Below are 17,451 nucleotides of genomic sequence, written 5' to 3'. Positions count from 1 at the left end.
TTAGGACAGAGCCACTAAATTTGGCGTTAATGTGGTATGGCAGCAGAAGACTGATGCTAGTGCCTTTGCTATCAGCACAACGCCTGCAGCGCCTCACCTGGGCTCGTGACCATCTTGGCTAGACTCTAGACACTGGAAAACCATGGCCTGTTCTGACGAGTCCCCATTTCAGTTGGTAAGAGCTGGTGGCAGGATTGGGCCACGCGGGATTAGCCGAGTGGTCTATGGCGATGCAGTCATGGCCTGTGTGGCTGGTCCCGGCGAAGGTTTAGTCCTCCCTCGGGCACGGGTGTGTGTGTTTGTCCTTAGGTTAATTTAGGTTAAGTAGTGTGTTAGCTTAGGGACTGATGACCTTAGCAGTTAAGTCCCATGAGATTCACACACATTTGAACATTTTTTTTGGTGGTAGGATTGGAGCGTGGCGCAGACCCAAGCTGTCAACAACGCACTGCGCAAGCTGTACAGGGCTTCATAATGGTGTTGGGGCTGTGTTTACATGGAATGGACTGGGTCCTCTGGCTCAACTGAACCGATCATTGACTGGAAATGTTTATGTTGGCTTCTTGGAGACCATTTGCACCTATTCATGGACTTTTTCCATTTTTATGGATGACAACGCGCCATGTCACTGGGCACACTGTTCGCCACTTGTTTGCCATTGGTTTCAAAGAACATTCTGGACAATTCGAACGAATGGTTTGGTCATCCAGATTGCCGGACATGAATCCCATCGAACATTTATGGGACGTCAATTTGCTGTACTACGTCGGAAAAAAGGAGGTCCGACACGATGTTAGGAAGTATCCTATAACCTTTTCATCTTAGGGTGGGTTTGTGGTTAAGTGCGTACTGCACAGTGCAGGCGGCGTCTCTGGCTCCGTCAGCTCGGGTCTTTCTTATCGAAGAACGTCGCAGCAGCCTCTCTATGTCACCTCTCGTTAATTATGCTATACCAAATAAAAGGAAGCTGTGGCGCAACAACAATCTGGATGGCAGTCACTGACAGTTACGCAATAGTAGGTCTAATTGCAACTAGATGTTGAATGAAAAAGAAAAGAATATCGATGACTGACAGCATTGGGCTATAGAGAAGCAGTGACAAAGTTACCCGCATTCACAGTACTGGTTTATGACCCATAGTGTTGTATAATCACGGAAAACGTTATGTTATCATGAGTCGACTAATATTTGAACTGATCAAGTGAGAACAGAATTTTAGAACGAAGTCATCGATTCACTTTGGTAACAAAACCGTGATCTAGAATTTAAGTGCGAAAAACTTTAGTAGTACCTCGTTGCGCACGATCTATTGCGCTTTTGTGAATGTTGTTGGGGCGCTGGACGACAAATATACACTACTGGCCATTAAAATTGCTACACCAAGAAGAACTGCAGATGATAAATTGGTATTCATTGGACAAATATATTATACTAGAACTGACATCTGATTACATTTTCACGCAATTTGGGTGCATAGATTCTGAGAAATCAGTACCCAGAACAACCACCTCTGGCCGTAATAACGGCCTTGATACGCCTGGGCACTGAGTCAAACAGAGCTTGGATAGAGTGTACAGGTACAGCTGCCCATGCAGCTTCAACACGATACCACAGTTCATCAAGAGTATTACTGGCGTAGTGTGACGAGCCAGTTGCTCGGACACCATTGAACAGACGTTTTCAATTGGTGAGAGATCTGGAGAATGTGGTCGTCAGGGCAGCAGTCGAACATTTTCTGTATCCAGAAAGGTACGTACAGGACCTGCAACATGCGGTCGTGCTTTATCCTGCTGAAATGTAGGGTTTCGCATCGATCGAATGAAGGGTAGAGCCACGGGTCGTAACACATCTAAAATGTAACGTACACTGTTCAAAGTGCTGTCAATGCGAACAAGCGGTGACCGAGACGTGTAACCAATGGCACTCCATACCATCACGCCGGTTGATACGCCAGTATGGCGATGACGAATACACGCTTCCAATGTGTGTTCACCGCGATGTCGCCAAACACGGATGCGACCATCATGATGCTGTAAACAGAACCTGGATTCATCCGAAAAAATGACGTTTCGCCATTCGTGCACCCAGGTTCGTCGTTGAGTACACCATCGCAGGCGCTCGTGTCTGTGATGTAGCGTCAAGGGTAACCGCAGCCATGGTGTCCGAGCTGATAATCCATGCTGCTGCAAACGTCGTCGAACTTTTCGTGCAGATGGTTGTTTGCAAACGTCCCCATCTGTTGACTCAGGGATCGAGACGTGGCTGCACTATCCGTTATAGCCATTGGGATAAGATGCCTGTAATCTCGATTGCTAGTGATACGAGGACGTTAGGATCCAGCACGGCGTTCCGTATTACCCTCCTGAACCCATCGATTCCATATTCTGCTAACAGTCATTGGATCGCGACCAACGCAAGCCGCAATTTAGCGATACGATAAACCGTAATCGCGATAGGCTACAATACGACCATTATCAAAGCGACGGTACGCATTTCTCGTCCTTACACGAGGCATCACAACGTTTCACCAGGCAACGCCGGTCAACTGCTGTTTGTGAATGAGAAATCGGTAGGAACATCTCATGTCAGCACGTTGTATGTGTCACCATCGGCGCCAACCTTGTGTGAATGCCCTTAAAAGCTAATCATTTGCATATCACTGCATCTTCTTCCTGTCGGTTAAATTTCGCGTCTGTAGCACGTTATCTTCATGCTGTAGCAATTTTAATGTCCAGTAGTGTATGAATATAACATCGTCAAGATCCTAAACGTCATTTTTTTTTTTTTTTGTATTCGAAACTTCATACATTGGACTACTGATGCGCGGTGTGGAATGCTTACCAGATAGAATTAACGTTGTACATCGAGAAAGTTCAAAGAAGGGCAGCACGTTTTGTATTACCGAGAAATGGCGGAGAGAGTGTAACTGACATCATGCAGGATTTGAGGTGGACGTAATTAAAACAAAGGCGTTTTTTGTTGCGGCTGTATCTTCTGACGAAAATTCGATCACCAGCTTTCTCCTCCGAATGCGTAAATATTTGACTGACGCCGACCTACACTGGGAGGAACGATCATCATAATAAACTAAGGGAAATCAGGGGCCACACGGAGAGATTTAAGTGTTCGTTTTTTCCGCGCGCTGTTAGAGTGTGGAATAACAGAGAATTATTGTGAAGTTGGTTCAGTGAATCCTCTGCCAGGCACTTAAGTGTGATTTGCGAAGTAGCTCTGTAGATGTAGATGTAGATTAGCCTGTTCGTTGCCCACCAGTCACTGATTTGGCGAGGAGCATGCATTGTATCACACATTGAGCCATTAACACAAAATTGATTGTCCCATCTTCCTACATCAGGAAATCACTTTTACTTAAAATCCCAGTATGACAGTGACCCATAGGGAAAGCCGTTTATGTACAAAATTTATGCATGGCCTGTGCATGGGGGCTTAATTAAATATAATGCAAATAATTTTAATTTTAGTAGCTGTAACCGGTTGGCCCTGACTGCATAGAATAACAACAAAGAGTGAAAAAAAACTTCCGTTAACACAATTAATTAATTAAGTCCCCAGCAACTATAAAACCTACGAAACCACAAAACACAAGTGTAACTGTTCTGTGTGTGGAAGTGTGATTCAACGTACACATCTGGCACGGTTCTTCCTCAAAAAGACAAGATATTTTAAATACCATTTACACTGAATTAATTAAATAAAACTGAAATACTATACTTGCACATAGAAACCAGAATTACACTCTAATACATGAACACAAGCCAGATGCTTTGTTGACTGAACCTGTGACCAAGAGGCATTATTGTTTAAGACATTTGAAATAAAAATAAAAAAAATTATTACCTTCATATATATTGACGAAACATACACTCTGATCATTACAACATCCGCAATCGAACAGCATCGGCTGTCTAGCCCATCAGAACAACTGCATACAACATGCTCACAACTAGTCACGGCTATATCGGAACTCCTACCGCCCACTTCTCAATAAGCACTCTCCACGATGACATCTCGACAAGCACTCTCCACTACCACATCTCAACAAGCACTGCCAGTGGAGGCGGCTGAATAATACTCTTTGGCGCAATCTCTGGCGCTGTGACTCAGCGTAGCCACCTTTCATATGCCCCTCCTCCACGGTCTAGAATTTGATGGTATTTTTGCCAGCATTGGTGGTGAAAATACCACCAAATTCGTCCAAAAAATACAGACAAAAATTAAAAGTAATATTAATAAGTAAATATCACATAACTAAATAAATTTTCGCTTTGCACTGACCCTTCAATAACTTAATATATAAAATACAGTAAGGAATACAAATTCTTGCATACATATGATTTTGATAATAGTTTACACAAGTATAGTGTGGTCAAACATTCCAATCAATAGCGTCAGCCATGACGAATAGGTGCAGGTAAGAGTCTCATAACATCTCATAAACAGTAAACACAAAAAAAATCCGTTTATACAAGTATTCACATAAAATCCTGGCAATAGTTCAATAAACAAGTAGAACTCCTCAGAGTAGTTGACAGTTCCAACAGTAGCACCCAGCAATGTTTAACAGGTGCAGACACCAACAAGTGACATTATTTCAGTATAAGGAATTCCATCAGTGGCACCCAGCAATGTTGAACAGGTGCAGACACCAACAAGTGACATAATTTCAGTAGAAGCAGTTCCGTTAGTGGCACCCAGCAATGTTGAACAGGAGCAGACACCATCAAGTGACATCATTTCAGTAGAAGCAGTTCCAACAGTGGCACCCAGTAATGTTGAGCAGGTGCAGACACCAACAAGTGACATTATCTCAGTAGAAGCAGTTCCAGCAGTAGCACCCAGCAATGTTGAACAGGTGCAGATAACAGTCCATAATATTCACTATCACTAATTAGCCAGTTCATCAGAGTTCATTAGCACAAATTAAACATCTCCTAGTGGCACCCATCATGTTGAACAAGTGCACGTAACAGTCCATAATATTCACTATCACTAATTAGACAGTTCATCAGAGTTCATTAGCACAAATTAAACATCTCCTAGTGGCACCCATCATGTTGAACAAGTGCACGTAACAGTCCATAATATTCACTATCACTAATTAGACAGTTCATCAGAGTTTATCAGCAGAAATTATACATTTCCAAGTGGCACCCAGCAATGTTGAATAGGTGCAAGCACGAACAACAGTTTGAAGGCACACACAATTGCTTTTACAAAATTATTATCAATGCTCTTACACTAAACTTACAAATTATAATAAACACACAAATGATATCAGATAATTTTCATATTAACTATTACAAATACACAAATACCAGTAAACCTATAATATTTATGGGTGTCAGTGCAAGCCACAACAAACAAGTAAAATAATATTTAGGAGGTAGGTCGGAACCATTTATTTGGGATTAGGAAAGGAAAACACACAAAAACACACTCACTCATCCTTCATCCACATTAAGTACTGCTGTGTAATTGAATAGTGTTAACTGTGTAAATGCAATTCTGTCCAAAATTTTATGTTCAACTTGTGTATCAAGCAGTAGTGGCAGCAATGTATAACAGTCAATAATAGTTAGTCAACGTCGTAGTCATCATGTCAAGACCAATGTTTGCCAAGCCAAATCAAAATGTACGGTTGCTGAACAACTGTCAGTGTGCCAAGATATGCAAATGCTTCCTCTCTCCAAAAAAAAGTATATACTGCTTAGTGATTTAACAAAGTGTGTGTGTAGACTATCTTCCTTCTACTTGAGTGTTCTAGCCTGCCAACTTCATCCTCCTTGTTCCATATAAACCAACAAAAAAATATGCTCCTCACTTACTTTACCTCTTATCCACCAAAACTCCAATAATCATTATCATCACATAATTTTAATACTTCAATAATACCTCTTACGTCGATACATATAAACCTTATCATCAATATCATTTACCTTACCTCTTGTCCACCAAAACTCCAATAATCACCAACTTCACACAATCTCAATACCTCAATAATACCTCTTCAATACGTCGATACATATAAACCTTATCACCAATATCATTTCACTTCCATAACAACTCTTTCCTCTAGTCAGTCTCCTCGAACAAGTACAGATTAAATCCTAGTGCAAACCTCAATTCATCATCCCATACAATCCGAAGACACAACGTCCACACACAACCTCTGTGTAATCCATCTGACCCAAATCTTCTACTCATTATGAATTATAAAATACATTTTGGTTACCTTGTCCATCATTAAATAAAAGAAATGCATAGATGACCTCTAACAGCCTTTAGTTTGAATAACTTTCAGTAAGTAAGTACGAGTTCGGAGTGTGAATGATAGTAATATTTCACAGTGTGTACACCACTTCAAGAATCATGGCAAAACAGAAGCAAACACGTGGAGTATTTCTTGTGTCAAGTGTCACTTACTATTTCAATTGCTCACGAAGAATGCAGTGTAATAACTGTCAATGGTCTAAACCTAGTGTTGGTATTTCATGTCGTTAGCTTCCTTTCTATTAGCATAAATTTATACAGCTTCCATAAACCCTCCAGCTCATGGCAGTTCATTTTCTTATCTTAAAATATAAAGCACTGAGCGTAAGCAAAACATGCAATAGCGAGTAAATACACCAGTAGAGAACACAATGTCAACAAATGGATGTAGCACAATCCCTACAACGAGGCTCTGCCAAGCGAACAATAATTAATACCATAGTATAACCTAAACTCTATGTTCGTACACAGTATATCAGCATTTCTATATACCAAATTAAAGAGAAGGTATGACAACAAACAGAAATGTATAAATATGCAATCCATACGCAAAGCAGCAAATATATATCTTACATAATAAACAGGTCATTAGCATCATATCAGCATAAGCAAATAAATGTTCATATGTAATCTTAATAAGTAAACATGAAGGCGCAAGCAGATAAATCACAAAGTGTAACCTACATACATAACCACATCAGCACAATTAATCAGGTGACATTAAAATTTAAATAAATAAGCACAGCAGGCACATAATAGAAAAATATGACATCAGTGAAAAAGCAGTGCAGCCAAGCGATGCATAATATACATAATTAACAACCCTGTTCATTAATAAATCAATGTCAAAATCAACACAAAGTATAAATCACGTAATCGCGAGCAGCAAATTACGTCTAAAGTACGTACCTAAGCGGAAATATGTTTCCTGAAAAATAAACTCAATTAATAGTTACCTTTTTAGTTTATTAGTTTCTTCTTCGAAATTACATTCTTCCTGAAAATTTCTCGATAGCAAGTCCTCTTAACGTCGGACACACATAGAATCTACCTGAAGTTCTTAAATATTTTATACAAATACTGAAAAATACTGAACGTTAATAACATAATTTATCAAGTAACTATAGCTTTATACTGAATTTATTCGGAGAAATTACACTGTGTATTTGTTTACGGCTGTCAGTGCATTCGCACTGAGCGCTCGATCAGCTGTAGGTACGCGTGACGTAGGAAGTAATTGTTTGCGCTCAACGACTGCCTTATGCGGCGCGCAGACTTGACTGTTGCTTTGAGTATGTGCCGCCGCCAGAATACGGCGCGGTATCCTTGTATTCTCCGTGTGTTTACGTATAACTGTTAGTTTCTCAAAGGTATGTCACTCCACAAAAATTTTAACGTTCGATATATGATGTATTCCCTTAGAGCGTCGAGATTTAAGAGTTACCTTTTTAGTTTATTAGTTTCTTCTTCGAAATTACATTCTTCCTGAAAATTTCTTCAACAGTGTTATCATGAATAATTTTGCGAATCCTATATGGACCGTTATAAAGCAGAAAAAATTTGCGACTCAATCCTTTTCCTTTGTGAGACAAACGGTGAGACTTAATTAACACCTTTTGACCAACTGACAAGGTTTTTAACGACCAGGACGTTTAGCTGATTTCTCTCTTCTAGCAGCCGCAGATGCAATATTTTGTAGAGCCAGGTTGACAACTTCAGAATGCCGCAGTTTCCGTGTAGGCGGAAAAGGAACAATTTCAGAAATGCGATTTGTCGGTGCTTTATTTTTTAATATCAATATAGGCGGTAAAGAAGTTGAATCATTAGGGAGTTCATTCAGAATGTTTTGAAAAATATGAAGATACTGATCCCAAGTTCTGTGATTCTGATGACAATAAAGTCGACACAATTTATTGATTTCCTTCATCCATCTCTCTGAAGCGTTAGATTGAGGGTGAAAAAGTGAAATGAAAATTGGTTTAATCTTACGACGCCTTAGAGTACGAAGCCAAATTTTAGAGCGAAACTGTGATCCATTATCTGATATAACCGTTTCAACATGACCCGCTTCTTTAAGAAAATGTTTGATGAAAGCGTTAGATACTGAACGAGCTGTTGCTTTGCGTAAAGGTGTAAAACACACGTATTTTGATGTTAATTCCACTGCTACCAAAATGTACGCAAAACCATTAGTAGAACGAACCACTGGACCGAACAAATCGACTGCAGCCATCTCCTTTAATTTCGCTGGAATGATAGGAAACAACGGTGCTCTGTGAGAAATAGTTGGCGGCTTAGCCTTTTGACATAATTTGCATTTGGCAAGAAAAAATCGAATACGTTTTTCCATATTACTGAAGTAGCAATTTTCTCGTAATTTATGAAAGCATTTTCTGGGACCAAAGTGTGCATAACTGAAATGTATATACCAAATCAATTTATTAACCCACTCATCAGGAATGCAAACTAACCAAACAGAGTTGTCAACCGATTTTCGTTTAAAAAGAACTTTCCAGACAGTTCGCAAAAACGAGGTGTGGCCAAATTGTCCAATCTAACAAAGCATCTAAGGAAATTACAGACGCCAAGGAAACTACGAACATCACGTTTTGTAGTAGGCACAGCATAATTACGAATAGCGTCTAGTTTCTCTGGATCAGGAAGAACACCTTCTGTAGAAATAATATGACCAAGAAATTTCACCTGAGAACGACCAAATTCAGATTTTTCGAAGTTCACTGTAATGCCAACTCTTGCAAAAATACGTAATAATGAATCCAAAATTTTGTTATGCTCACTCCAAGAACGTTTAGCAATAAGAATATCGTCAACATATGAAGTAATATTGTCACGAAGATAAACAGGTAAAATTTCGTTTAAACTACGAATGAATGCTGCTGAAGATACAGTAAGTCCAAACGGTAATTTCCGAAATCACTTTTGGGTAAATTAGTCATATCCGGTTATTATTTACCGACTCTCTAGACAGATTGATAGTTGAAAAGTTATTTTGATAGATACAAAGAATAGTAGAAGAGTAGGCAGCGGTGCAGAAAACTAAAAGGGAAATAGCACCACTACAGCTCGGGGCCTTGTGCACGCTACGGCACATATTCACTCAGTGCAGCGAATCCCCTGAGGACTTTAATAGCCGCACATAAATTCCAGTTTGTGACTTAGTGGCCAATTTGGTGGAAGTGCGTACATAAATTGATCTAACCATGAACATGGATGTATGTCGTTCTTAGAATTGCGAAAGATCTTAAATTTCCGAACAGTTAAGAAGTGTTTATAGTCAAAGTTTTCTCCTCGTGGCGACAAAGACCTACCGCGTCTGTCCCAGTCCCAATGTCGATTATTGTCAAGTTCGCGCCTGGCGCTCTCTTGTTGCATCTCGTAAATGAAACAAATTATTTTGTTTCAAAGCCCTCTGCTATCTGTGATTCTAAATTTCTTCTGCTGTCTTTTCCTACGATTTCGCCTTCAATTTGTTTGACTTGCTTTCGTAACGCCTCAAATTCCCTTTTAACGCGTTCATTAAATTTTCCCTGATTTTCAACATGTTTATTTATGTTCTGGTACTCTTCTGTTTCTGCAAATGGCAATGGAGCTGTATCATCTGAATCTCTGTCCCCATTTAAACTAAGACTTGTCAATTTATCTGCAATCTCCTCAACTCTTTCCGATAAGTCACCTATTTGTTCTTTCTGTTTATTTACGTCTTCCGTAAGTGTCGCGACTCGGGTTTCAGTATTGACACATTTAGTAGTTAATTGTTCATACTGTTGTGTTAGGTTATTTATTCTGTCATTTGGTACTGATTCCTCGATTCTTTCAAGTATTTCTTCCGTATCGTGTTCACGTTGTAAATTTAACTCTGAAAATTTTTTTACTATCACGGGATCTCTTTCTTCCTGTTCTCTATCCTGTTCCTTTTCTCTGATTTCTATTGAAATTAATCTATTGTTGTGAGCATTCAAAATAGGTTGTACTTCTCTAATTTCTTTCTTTAATTCATCTTTCATGTTTTTGAAACATGTCCCTATTCGTGAGTCTAACCGTGTTTTCATTGTTCCCATATCAGTTTCTAACCGTGTTGCCAAAGTTCCCATCTCTGTTTTTACTTCAGATCCTAACTGTGATCCCAGTGAGTCTAACCGTGTTTCCATTGTTTCCATCTCCGTTTTAATTGTTCCTACTTGTGAGTCTAACCGTGTTGCCAAAGTTCCCATATCAGTTTTAATTATTCCTATTTGTGAGTCTAACCGAGATCCCAAATTTAATATTGCACTCGTCAACTGCTCCATGTTAACTTGTTCGAAATTCTTTTCGCCCCTAACATTTCCCGTAAAACTAACTTCCTTCGATATAGCTGTAAAGCTATCTGTGTTCGATACTATTCCAGAATCTTCTGTCGTTAATCTCATATTCTGAAAATTTTTTGATTGTGAAAAATTTTGAACTGGTTCCGGACTATTTTCCCGACTCACTAAATTGCTTTCTACTTCATTATTCATCATACTATTCTCCTGTGTTGGCGAGTTCGCCATGTTAACAATTTCGTCATTCTCACTGTTCATCATTTTTGCCTTTTTCATCGATCGCGTAATCGTTTACAAAACATACATAACTCGTCACAATACGAAAATTACACAGAACATGACACTTTGTCACCAACAATACCATTCACACGAAATGCTTCCCTCAAACACGATTAACGAACAATTGAAATCTTCATAATTGCACAAAATTGTCACACGCGTATACAAGACATCAAAAATTAAATTCTTCAAAAATACCATTAGAAGAAAAACAAGACAGCTACAAATGTTAATCACCAAATCTACACATGCAATATAGACTACAATTACTAAACTACAAATTACTACAACAATACTACTGTCTGCTATTTTTACTATCAAAAGAATTCCAAGGGACGATCCGAAGCAGCGGTCGCCAAGTGCATGGGGGCTTAATTAAATATAATGCAAATATTTTTAATTTTAGTAGCTGTGTATCCGGTTACGCAGTCTCGTAACCGGTTGGCCCTGACCAGTATTAGTACGCAATCTGACTGCATAGAATAACAACAAAGAGTGAAAGAAAACTTCCGTTAACACAATTAATTAATTAAGTCCCCAGCAACTATAAAACCTACGAAACCACAAAACACAAGTGTAACTGTTCTGTGTGTGGAAATGTGATTCAATGTACACATCTGGCACGGTTCTTCCTCAAAAAGACAAGATATTTTAAATACCATTTACACTGAATTAATTAAATAAAACTGAAATACTATACTTGCACATAGAAACCAGAATTACACTCTAATACATGAACATAAGCCAGATGCTTTGTTGACTGAACCTGTGACCAAGAGGCATTATTGTTTAAGACATTTGAAATAAAAATAAAAAAAATTTATTACTTTCATATATATTGACGAAACATACACTCTGATCATTACAACATCCGCAATCGAACAGCATCGGCTGTCTAGCCCATCAGAACAACTGCATACAACATGCTCACAACTAGTCACGGCTATATCGGAACTCCTACCGCCCACTTCTCAATAAGCACTCTCCACGATGACATCTCGACAAGCACTCTCCACTACCACATCTCAACAAGCACTGCCAGTGGAGGCGGCTGAATAATACTCTTTGGCGCAATCTCTGGCCCTGTGACTCAGTGTAGCCACCTTTCACGTGCACGGTCCCATATGGAGATGTTTACCTTCGCGTTGGTGCCACGTGAATAGGGCAACCTTAGAGTTTAGAAAGTTCTCAATCCCGCCTTAAAAACGCAACTGCGGTAGGGGAGTGCAGCCATTCTGTTAAGTTGGTATGTGAAATATGTTTTTAGTTGGGGAGGCACACCATGCTAGTTATGAAACTTCTGGAGGAACTGCATTCCTTTACTTTCTCGCTAGGATCACTCACGGAGTTCACTCACTCGTTTCGTCTAAACGTGTAGATTGGCGCAGAAGTTTGTCACCACACTAGCAGCTCAGACGTCCACTACATTGGATTCTGACTTGTAGAGTCCAGGATTCCTATAAATTCCGTCGAATCGCGAAACATGGCATTAGCAAACGGCAGAGTCGAGACCACGCACGCGTGGGGTCAGCGCTACGTGCAGTTACGTGCTTTGATACTCTGATACGCACTACTGACTACGCCCGCAACTACAACGTATCCCTAAAACTGTCAAGGCTTGTTAGCAACTTCCATTCTGCCTCAGCATAGCTTTCTCCCAAGTTCGTTCGAAATTTGGACGATTTTGTTTGTTTCTCAGGCGTGCGTGGTAGTCAGTTAGTTAGTGGTCATCCTAACGCTACGTTTAATAGCATGCTGTCGGCTGGACTAAGTGAAATTTTCTATCTTTTCGATATTTTTTCCTATCTTAACAATTTTTCAGTAATAATCTGGTGCTACAGATTATTGTGTCCTCAAAATGAGAAGTCTGGCTCCATTTCCTTACGTGTCGAAGAATATAACCAGATCAAGCTAAACTTCTACTAACTGTTTCTTATGCTTGTCCCAAAATATTCAAACAGCTATCTTAGACACTAAAACTAGAAGTCCGACGCTGCCACGGCCACAGCACACGAGAAAATATCCGGAAGTAAGAAATTACAAGGGTTGTTCAGAAAATAAGTTCCGCTCACACAAGAAATGGAAACCACAGTGAAAATCAGAAATTTTTTATCTGCAACAATTAGCTACACCTTCCAGCCATTTCTCTGCATAGTTGTCGCTCCGATTCAGACATTTGTCTTACCGTTGAACCAACTTTACAGTACCCTCGTCACAGAAGGAAGCCTCCTGTGTTTTCCGCCAACTCTCTAAGCTGGTCCACAACTCGTTGTCTTTGTTAAAATTCTGTCCTCATAGACAGCGGTTGTTGTGATTAGAGGGAGTCGCGTCCGAGTTTGTGATGGGTGATCGAATACTTCCCATTGAAAACACTGCAGGAGCATCTTTATTGTCCCTGCAGTGTGTGGCCGAGTATTGTCATGAAGAAGGAAATGTATGACAGTTACATTACGTGAGGTTGTATGAAACCAGGCGAAATCTCTCGGCGGGCACCTATAGTTGGAGGGAGATACTATTTTCTGGACATCTTTACGCGCCCATTGTGCACTCGAAACTGCAAAATGCAACGTGACCTTATCGATGAGCGTAATAGAGACACTGGCCAGCAGATCTGTGCAAAGTTTCATCGGTTTTTCAGTGCGGTTTCCATTTCGCGACCGATCTGGACACCCATCTTACATATCTGTGAGAGGGGAAGGAAGCGACAAGTACTGAATGATAACAGCACATGATTTACAGCACGCTGCAGGTTAAGCGTCTCAGTGGACCGTCGGTTGCCTGTATGCCTTGCATAATACGCAGTCAGTTATTGTCCAGTATCTATATTGTGGCGCCCACTAAAGACATGTAACTCTTTCTTTCACAGTGAGTAATACCTACTGTGAGGTACCTGAATCCGAATATCCAATGCGTACAGTTCCCTTCGCAATTTTCCATCGGAAACTGACTGAGGCTGCCTGCATTCACTGGTAGCAGCAGGTGCTGACGTGTTTAAAACCAGTTATCATGACGAGGCGTAACACTCATTTCCGGCTCCAGTCAACCAGGGTCTTTTTACGATCGCTGTTCTAGTGCTACATTGCACGGCAGCAAGTGGTAGGCCATTCCTTGTAGGCGCGTTGGACACCCCGGGTCGATGCACCAAATGTTTCAAGCGGCTCTGAGCACTATGGGACTTAACATCTGAGGTTATCAGTCCCCTAGAACTTAGAACTACGTAAACCTAACTAACCTAAGGACATCACACACATCCATGCCCGAGGCAGGATTCGAACCTGCGACCGTAGCAGCAGCGCGGTACCGGACTGAAGCGCGTAGAACCGCTCAGCCACAGCGGCCGGATCGATGCCCCATATCGAGCTTCCAGTGTGATCTTGAGCGTATCCAAACACGACAACTCGTTTCTACAATTACTGTGTCAAGTCTGCACGTCGACGAAACTTACTCTGCTGATTTCGCGCAACCGACTGGCACATACTTCACTGCTGTGTTTTGCGTCACCGGTGGCTGGTCTGCTACCAGTTTTACACTTTCCAAGCGTTCTAAAGCGAGTAGTGTGCTCTTTTAATATGAGACGTCAGATGCGCTTCATTTAGTAATAAACCTCAAAACATTCTTCACAATGTACCAGCTAAGTTTCAGAAGTTTAGACTGGTGTCACGTTGGCACAGCTACACTTATGACTATGAGTGTATTTATGAAGTGGTATCAGCAGAGCCTGTTGTCCAAAACGATATGGACTACGCAACAATCACTACATTCCTACAACCCTTCAAGACTTTTGTTCAAAAAATGGTTCAAATGGATCTGAGCACTTTGGGACTTAACTGCTGTGGTCATCAGTCCCCTAGAACTTAGAACTACTTAAACCTAACTAAGGACATCACACACATCCATGCCCGAGGCAGGATTCGAACCTTCGACCGTAGTGGTCTCGCGGTTCCAGACTGTAGCGCCTACAACCGCTCGACCACTTCGGTCGGCCAAGACTTTTGTTTATGCCAAGTATGTATTGTTGTACAGTGAGCCCACGCCAAAGACGTGCACGTGGTTTGGAGACGCTGCTGGTCAGCTAGGAGGCTGGGCGGTGGCCTCTTCGTGACTGGTGGCGAACAGCTGAGGTCATGACACTCCGCACCGCTGCGGCGATCGCCGTGGCCGCCCTGTGCGTGACCTCCGTAGCCGCGGTCGTGGGCGGGCTGGACCAGCGCATCCGCTGCGGCTGCCGCGTGGTCGGCTTCGGCCACGTGCAGATAGACATCGGCTGCGGCTACAGCAAGGTCAGTGGTCTCACTAGCTTCCGGCGCTTCACTGGACAAGCATCTACATGACAATTTAAGGCCGTATTGACAGTTGATCCATCGTGACTGTTTGGGAAATGCGGAAAGTTTTTCAGAGGCCTCTGCCAGTCACAAAATTATCTGTACAATTAATTTAATTTTTTAATAAAGTCATGTGTTTCGAGGTACGAACCTCATCTTCAGGTTGCATGGGTATACGAAAACATTTAATAGAAGTGTTCGTATATAGCGAAGTTGCTCTGTACAATCTTGGCAGGTTGTGTAGTCATCCTGCGGACAAAGCGAAAGATAAATAAATAAATGGAAATGTCGTGTGACTAGGACCTCCCGTCGGGTAGACCGTTCGCCGGGTGCAAGTCTTTCGATTTGACGCCACTTCGGCGAATTGCGCGTAGATGAGGATGAAATGATGATGATTAGGACAACACAACACCCAGTCCCTGAGCGGAGCAAATCTCCGACCCAGCCGGAAATCGAACCCAGGCCCTTAGGATTGACATTCTGTCGCGCTGATCACTTAGCTACCGGGGGCGGACAGTGAAAGATAATCTAATACGAAGGAATACTACCTTCTTTTGTTGGTCAGCTGTTTACCTAATTCTTTTTTAAATAATCAAACTTTTTCAGAATGAAATTTTCACACAGCAGCGGTGTGTGTGCTGATGAGAAACTTCCTGCCAGATTAACACTGTATGCCGGAACGAGACTAGAATTCGCGACCTTTATCTTTCGCGGCCAAATGCTCTGCCGACTGAGCTACCGGAGCACACCTCACGACCCCACCTCACGGCTTTACTTCTACCAGTACCTCGTCTTCTACCTTCCAAATTTCACAGAAGGTCCCTGCCAATCTCGCAGAACTATCACTCCTAGAAGTTCTCCTGCAAGCAGGAGAACACCTGTGAAGTTCGGAAGGTAGGAGATGAGGTACTTACTGCTTGAGGTAAAACTGCGCTTCAGTAGCTCAGTCGGTAGAGCACTTGGCCGCGAAAGGCAAGTGTCTTGAGTTCGAGTCTCGGTTCGGGACACAGTTTTAACATGTCAGGAAGTTTCAGTCACTCATTCTATTCATATGAAACGACTGTCCTTTTGGGATACGTTTAGTTGCCTCCATTGATTTGGTTCCTTTGATCTTGTTAACCACTGTTCATAAACTTACGAAGGACACGTAAAACAATATAGCAAGATCGAGTCTACTATGAGGAAGAAAGAATATCGCCGTTCAAGGCAAGATTATTTCAATTTAACCATCGATGTGTCGATCCTGGTGAGCAGAAGACATTGCGAAAGATAAAGGTCGCGAATTCTAGTCTCGTTCCGGCATACAGTGTTAATCTGGCAGGAAGTTATTGACAGACAGAAGTAGGTGTTATTTGATTGATGTCAAGGCAGGATGCACTTGTACGACATTTCGGTCCTTGTATTCAATAGTCCAAAGATCCTGTTACACGGTCCACTCACATTAATGTTCGATGTCAACGTCCATTAACAATCGCAGACAGCAGGTGGTGGCACTAGCAGTGGGGGACACGGCGAAACACAGTGCTGTCATTGTCGTAATGCGGAAACGGAGCGATGTATATGACGTCCAAAAGGGCATCATCATTGTCTTTCGGGACAACAGCGCAATCATTTACGAAACGGCTAACACTGTAAACAGTTGACATGCCGTGGCGGTTAGAGTATACTGTGCATGGCAAAGTGGCGCTGTCAGAAACCGGCGTCGAGGCAGCTGTGTTGCACCAAGGCGCATAGATGACAGGGGTGAACGACGGCAGTGGATGTGTGGATGAGCTAATAGACGTGCAACTGTTAAGCAGATGACCGTCCAGATGAACCAAGGGGCTACCAACAGTGTCTCCTCAACGACCGTTCAGCAAATATTACTGCTAATGGGCATCCGCAGCGTGCGCCTAGTTCATGCACCCCTGCGGCAAAAGCTGGAGTTTGCACCCCAAAACCGCAAATGGACTTTTACCGCGTAGTGACAGACGGACTTTTCAGATGAATCACGTTTATGGTCCATCGGACAGATGGCCGTCGCTGTGGACAGCGTGAAACATCTGAAAGCTGACACTCTGTATCAATCGTCGGATGTGTCCAAGCCGGAGGACGGAGCGTAACGGCCTGGGATATGTTTTCGTGGTATTCCTTGGGTGATCTCGTCGCTCTGGAAGGAAAAGTGGAGGAACACAAGCATGCATCCATCCTTGGGGACAAAGTCCATCTTTACGTGCAGTTCGTTTTTCCTCGTCATG

At 41.8% G+C, this 17,451-nt stretch overlaps 1 protein-coding gene across 1 annotated transcript in view; it reads left to right on the top strand.

Annotated features, from left to right (window-relative positions):
* The window catches only part of LOC126235409 (macrophage mannose receptor 1-like), a 72,208-nt gene that overhangs the window by 9,718 nt on the left and 45,039 nt on the right, over positions 1-17,451 (top strand). Inside the window, exon 2 of the mRNA XM_049944131.1 lies at positions 14,916-15,172. Within this exon, the coding sequence (XP_049800088.1) occupies positions 15,017-15,172 (156 nt within the window). The 5' untranslated portion in view covers positions 14,916-15,016. The remainder of the gene's footprint in view (positions 1-14,915; positions 15,173-17,451) is intronic.

This window comes from Schistocerca nitens, chromosome 2, assembly GCF_023898315.1.
Source record: "Schistocerca nitens isolate TAMUIC-IGC-003100 chromosome 2, iqSchNite1.1, whole genome shotgun sequence".
In the NCBI taxonomy this organism is placed as follows: Eukaryota; Metazoa; Arthropoda; class Insecta; order Orthoptera; family Acrididae; genus Schistocerca; species Schistocerca nitens.
The sequence above is the reverse complement of the archived record's forward strand: the minus strand, read 5'-3'. Positions and strand labels throughout refer to the sequence as shown.